This window comes from Crocodylus porosus, unplaced genomic scaffold (genome assembly GCF_001723895.1).
Source record: "Crocodylus porosus isolate Cpor-Errol unplaced genomic scaffold, CroPor_comp1, whole genome shotgun sequence".
NCBI lineage: Eukaryota > Metazoa > Chordata > Crocodylia > Crocodylidae > Crocodylus > Crocodylus porosus.
In genome coordinates, this window is record NW_017728947.1 from 8,265,688 (window position 1) to 8,272,187 (window position 6,500).

The 6,500-nt window shown below is 41.6% G+C and overlaps 1 protein-coding gene across 1 annotated transcript in view; it reads left to right on the forward strand.

Moving 5' to 3' along the window:
- The window catches only part of SERGEF (secretion regulating guanine nucleotide exchange factor), a 260,481-nt gene extending 255,075 nt beyond the window's left edge, over positions 1 to 5,406 (forward strand). Inside the window, exon 12 of the mRNA XM_019552141.1 lies at positions 4,684 to 5,406. Coding sequence (XP_019407686.1) covers positions 4,684 to 4,871 — 188 coding nt within the window. The 3' untranslated portion in view covers positions 4,872 to 5,406. The remainder of the gene's footprint in view (positions 1 to 4,683) is intronic.
- The last annotated feature ends 1,094 nt before the right edge of the window (positions 5,407 to 6,500 follow it).

The following is a 6,500-nucleotide window of genomic DNA, read 5'->3' on the forward strand; positions in this document are numbered from 1 at the left end:
GCTGGTGCTTCCCTCCACAGCAGTGGTGGCCCCACCCCCACCCCCCAGGCATCACCTGCCCAGATGTACCTGGCTTGGGCAGTCCTGGGGGGCATTGCAGCTGCAGAGGGAACCACCAGGCCCCTGCGCAGCTCAGGCAGGCAGGCAGGCTCCAGGGGGAAAAAAATCAGGCTTGCTGCTTTTCTTGAGCAGAAGTTGCCTTCCTGGGCTCCTGCCAGGCTGCCTGTACGGGCTTCCTGCACGGCCCCTGAAGTGCACAGAGAGCCCGGTGCTTCGCTCTGCAGCTGTACGGCAGCAAACTAAAACTCCTCGGAGGAGTTTTAGTTTGCTGCGTCCCAAGTCATTTAAGGCACATTATGCTACTGAATTTGCTACGACGGCTGGAATTACTGCGCTATACGCTGCCGACACGTGCAAACAACAACACCATTAAAGTGGTGCAAAAGCATTTAGCCCACTTTAAAGTGTTGTGCACACATGCCCCTCATTTCATCTACACATGGCCTTAATCTTTTAGTATTATTTTGAATGTCTTAAGAGGGACTAATCGATATGAGGGTCCAGTAGCTTCTGATTTTCAGTGTTGCTATTGAAGAAGCTCAGAACAAGTCCAAAACGATGTCTAAATATTCATTGTACTGCAGGAGCTGTATAATTGATTTGGAGAGGCTGAGCTAGACATACAAATTTAATCCTGAACCCATTAAAAGCTGGGCTTACCAAAGTAAGATGGCTTTGGTTTAAGTCCATTTTTCCATATGAACTGTGTTTTTGGCTGATACTGCTTCCTTAATGTGTACAATGACATTAATTTACAGTTTTTATGCTCCTGAAGTCTGTTTATGTGAGTTGTTGAGCAACTGCGACTCCTGTTGTTGAAGTTGTTAAGTGCATGTGAGGACTGGGCTACAGGGAAGGCCAGAAATAATCCCTGCTCTGAAACCTATACAGTAAGGGCCAGATTCAGATACTGTGGTTTACACTGGGTGCATCTACATGTGCACTTTACTGCAGCTGACTTTACTCACCTGACTTGTTAGCTCCCCAGTAAAGTGTCACCATCTACATGTGTGCCTGTATTAGGGTGCAGTCAATTAATTAACTCAGCTGTAGTCCAGGACAAGTACTGTCCTACAGTGGAGTAGTTACATGCACCAAAACACATGTGTAAATGGTGACCAGGGCTGGTGGGCCATAAGGGTGCTGCAGTGTGGGGGCTGCCTGCCAACTAGCCCCAAACTATAGCACCCTCATGTCCCTGCCAGCTCCTCTACAACACATTGAGTCAGGGTGGAGCAGCCCTAGGCTGGTAGGCTGACCCCACACCAGATCCTCTGCCAGCCAGGGCTGCTCTGCTTTTACTCTACATGCTGGAGTCCCAGGTGCTTGTGTAAACACTGCACCCGGGAGCAATAAACTCCAATGCAAACTGCACTGTAGTTTATTGCTACATGCTAACTGCATGTATAGATGCACTCACTGAGTAGTACCTTCAACCATGAGCAGTCTTGCTGAAATCAATTGCATTTTCATAGAGCAAAGAATATTTATTATTAATTTTGAGTGAGGGTTTCAGAATCTGGCTCTAAGCCAAACAGGCACAAACAAGTCCAGTCACAATTCTGGTCAGGGATGAGATGAAGAAATTAACGGGGAGATGATCAACTTGGGCTGATTTTTTGGAAGATATGGTTTTGGAGAAGTAGAGAGAGGAAGAATGTGAGATGGACAAAAAGGGGGAGTATCCTGAAGCCACTAGGTAGGAAACAAGGGACCATTATGGAGAGCTATAAAGCCATTAGGAGGAAATGAGAGTGAATGCATATACAGTGTCAACATTGCATGAACCATTTTTAGGGCTGGAGTATTGTTGTAATCCTGCTGGTCCAGGAAATGTCAAGAGGCAAGGCTTTTTTATGATATCTTTTATTTTACCAACTTTTATTGGGAGAGCTGTTGGACAAGCTTTCAGGCATTGAGTGCCCTTCCTCAGGTCAGGGGAAGCATATAGAATCGTAGAAGTAGGGTTGGAAGGGACCTTGTAGATCTTCGAGTCCGACCCCCCGCCTGGGCGGGAGAAAAGACTGGACTCAAATGAGTCCAGCCAGGTAGTCATCAAGCCTCTTCTTAAAGATCCTCAGGGTAGGAGCCAGCACCACTTCCCTAGGAAGTTGGTTCCAGCTCCTAGCCGCTCTAACTGTGAAGTAGTTCTTGTGGATGTCTAATCTAAACCTACTCTCTAATAATTTGTGTCCATTGTTCCTTGTTATGCCAGGGGGCACTAGGGGAAACAGTGTCTCCCCCAAACCCTTCTGGTCCTCCCTAGTGAGTTTATAGACAGTCACCAGGTCCCCCCTCAGCCTTCTCTTGTGAAGGCTGAACAGGTTTAGGTCCCACAGTCTTTCAATGTAGGGTCGGTCTGCCCTGTAATCCCCGGATCATGTGGGTGGCCCTCCTCTGGACCCTTTCAATGTTGTCCACATCCCTCCTGAAATGGGGCACACAGAACTGGACACAGTACTCCAGCTGTGGCCTGACCAGCGTCGCATAGAGGGGGAGGATCACCTCCCTGGCTGTACTTGAGATGCACTTGTGGATGCACGACAAGGTCGGGTTAGCCCTGCCAACCGTGACCTCACGTTGTCGGCCCATGTTCATCTTGGAGTCAGTAATGACTCCAAGATCCCTTTCCACCTCCATGCTCTCAAGAAGGGAGTTCCCCATTCTATAAGTGTGCTGCTGGTTTCTGCTGCCTAAGTGTAGCACCCTGCACTTGTCAGTATTGAAACACATCCTGTTTATGTCAGCCCACTCCTGTAACCTATCCAGGTTTTGTTGCAGTCTTTCCCTCCCTACTAGCATGCTCATCTCACGCCAAATGCAGATGCAGGCTGAAGTAGATATCAAAAGAAGGATGGCATGCAAATGTAAATGCAAACAGCCTGCTTGGTAGGATGGAGATATTTTTTTTCGCTGTTATCTAAAAGGAGTTGTTTGTGGTGCTATGGTGAGTATTTTGGGGGAAGTGGGTTTGCTATGAGTGTCCTGTATTAAAACCCTCACTTTGTCATAGTTAGTAATGTCTTCTTCTAGCTTGTATTGTATAAGTTGATTTTCATTTGTTGATGGATTATAACCTGTCCCTCATCCTTACAAATAAATTCCTATGTACCCTTAGTTGCCCAGTCAGGCGATGATCTTTGCTTATGGCTGTATGTTTTACATTTGTTGCTTATTCTGTATTTTTCTGCATCAGAGCAGACACTGCATCAAAACGTATGGACCCCAAATGTGCACTGGTACTAGAGCTCAGGTTGTTAATAAAACACATATTCAGCTTTGACAATGCTTATTCCTTCTGAGATTATGAATGCTTCCTCTTAGTCATCAGGGGTGTCAGTGTTTGTACCTGAAAATTTGTAAAGAACAATTTTTCCAAAAATTTTAGTTGGTCTAATAAAAGATATCAGATTTTCCCAAAGAAACTTGTCTGTCCTCTTAGTCATCTCATTTAAGGGTTACTGGAAAACTAATTTACATAATGTAGTAAAGTTTGGGGTTTAAATATATCTGGTTTTAATAGAATTTTAATTTTAATAAGCACTTACAAAAAAGAGAAAACTGTAATACCAGGCTAATAGAATGTAGCTGAAATATGCACGGAACCAGTATACGGTATAAAGTAGATTTCTGTTTTATTGCAGGAATGCAAAAGAGAATGAGAGAACCTTTTTTTTTAAAAAAAAACAACCCTTCTTTGTACACATTAAAACAAATGGTGAAGTTGCAAAAGTATGTGGCCTTGCCAGGGGGTTAGCATGAAACATGATAGAGAGAGAGAGAGAAAAGGAGAAAAAAGGGGATATACTGGTCTATTCAGTGTAAAAGATTTTTCTCTTGTCCCAGCCTTTTATAGGAAAAGGCTCAAATCCATAGTGTGATTTTAGGTAGCATAGAATAAGAATCATTCACAGACCTTCTTTTGGTTCAAAAAGAGTAAGAAGTAAGAAATAAATAGTAATAATAGAAAGCAGGGAAATATAAAGCCAATTAGTCAAGTATGTCATGGCAGATAAAGAAAGTGTCATAAATAACTACTGTGCCAAGTTATCAAGAACTTGGGTAAGCAGAAAAGGAAGTTAAAGGAGCAAGATGTAGAGTGAAAATCAAAATAAAAATATGATGGTACTTAAGTATTGCTTCCTTCCTCTGCTGCTTTGTCTACAAAGTTCCTCATTTTGCAGTCCCTGTATGCAATGTACTTTAGTGCATATAACAAGGTGCCACTTGCTTGGAGAAGCTTACTGAATGAGCATCCTACACTGTAAGCTTTTTGGAAGCATTTTCCTTTGCTTATTGAATGTCCAGCATACTTTTATGGTCCTGTACAAATAATCAGTTACCATCTTGCTAAATTTTACTTTCAGATCTCCATGTTCTTTTAACTTCCTTCTTTCTTTTTACTTGTTAAGAAGCAGGATGGAACAAGCTGACCGTGACTTTTTCTCTCACATTACAGTTCCATGAAATCACCAAAGGTCTTCCCTAGCCAGGCAGAACTTCTTAGAACCCAATTAAAAGACAGTTTGATCACATAGACTTCAATAAAATAACTGTTTTTGCTTGTCCATGTCTGTTTATGACCAGTACACTCATTTCAACTCTTGTTTCCTCTCTCTTTAGGTAGCCAATGTTTCTCATGGGGATGGAATGAACATGGCATGTGCGGAGATGGTACAGAAGCAAATATTTATGCCCCGAAGCCAATCCCAGCTTTTGGTTCTGCAGAACTGTTCTTAATTGGATGTGGGGCAGGACACTCCATGGCTCTTTGTCAGACTCCATTAAATGTTACTCACAGGGAATCATAGCCTCATGGGTTTGGACATCTTTGTGTATGGCTCCTCAGAAGTTTTGTGAGAATTAGTTATTAGTGCTAAAGGTGTAGAGAGAACAAAGGGTACAAATCCCTTCATTCTAAAGTCAAAAAATGAGCTATTATGCTGAGAAAGCTGTTTAATAGAGATGTGCATAAATATATTACTGTAAATTATTTCACACATTCTTTTCACAGGAGATGACTTTACTGCCTGTGGGTGAAATGAATAAACATTTTGCTTTGACGTAGCATAAATGAAGCAGGAAGGACTTTTCCTTCAACATTTATAACAACAACGTACAAAGTTATCTTGAATGGTTTTAGTAGGTGAAAACTGATTATTATTAGAAAAAGTGTTATTCACTGACATAGGGGAGAGTTTGGATGGGGTTTGAAGGAAGTAGTTTAAGGCTTCAGAGTACATGTTTTGGTATATGTTGCTGAGCACATGCATCTCCTATTTCTTGGAGCCGTGAATATCCTCAGCTTGTAAAAATAGGTCCATATTAAATGCACATATTGGTGAATATGAATCCTAATTTTTCTGATATTTCTAAGAACAAAACAGAACAAGTTCTGTTTCTAAGGATAAAGTAAGTCTAATTTAGAAGGCTGCAGGAGAAAAGGAAGGGGGGTGGCCCTCTGACTAAGATTGAAAATGTTTGCATCTTACTATTATGCTAGTATAATGATACTGCTATCATTGAATTGCCTTCTGCAGTGCATGCCCAAATCCTGTGGATTTATAACATAGATATGCCAACAAGTTCATGTAAAACAAAATGTAAAGGGATTCTTTCTAAAGCTTAGCCACGTGCCAACTCTTCGACACTGGGAGAAGTATGGTAGCATTCTTTCTTTTTCTGTAAATAGTCAAGGCCCTTTGCCCTTCTTCTGTGCCAGTTAAGCTTCATTTCTAAGCTTCTGTCAAAAAGAGTATACTCCCAGTAACTGTCAATAGCTTTTGGAAGGGACAGAATTCCTTCTGCTTTGGTGTATAAGCCACTCTTGAGGTATGGGCTTGAGAAAACCTCTCTAAGTAGGAGTCACGTTCATGGCTTGTTACCCCAGCTTGATATTGGCCACTGGAAACAGGGTACAGGGTTTGGTAATGCATTGCTCTGCTGCAGTATAGCAGCTTCTGTGTTTCCAAATTTCTGAACTTCTCACAATCTCACAAAAAAGATGCTAGAGATTTCCAATTATATATGCAAAAGTACTAAAGAAATCCTGATAATTTCAGGCAAGCTCTAAGTGAGCCTATTATCCTTTGATTATTTAAAACTAGGCCAGAATTACTTTTTCTCAGATAGTGCTCTGTATAAAAAATTTAGTCTTAGTGATGATTTTTTTGGGAAGAAATGGCAGAAGGGGGATTTCATTTCAAAATGTCTCTGACTCATTGTGTTAAGCAGGATTTAAAACAACTCATTTGGTAGAGTCTTTTTTTTTCACACAAATGCAGTGATGACCATTAAATTGGATGTTTACCACCCACAGTAGTTAAATTTACTTGTAGTATTTGAGGTATTTCATATTCTAAATATAGGGAATACCACTCTGTGGTGACTATCCATTTTTAATGAGGCCCACATCAGTTAAGTGTCTAGAAGTAAATGAG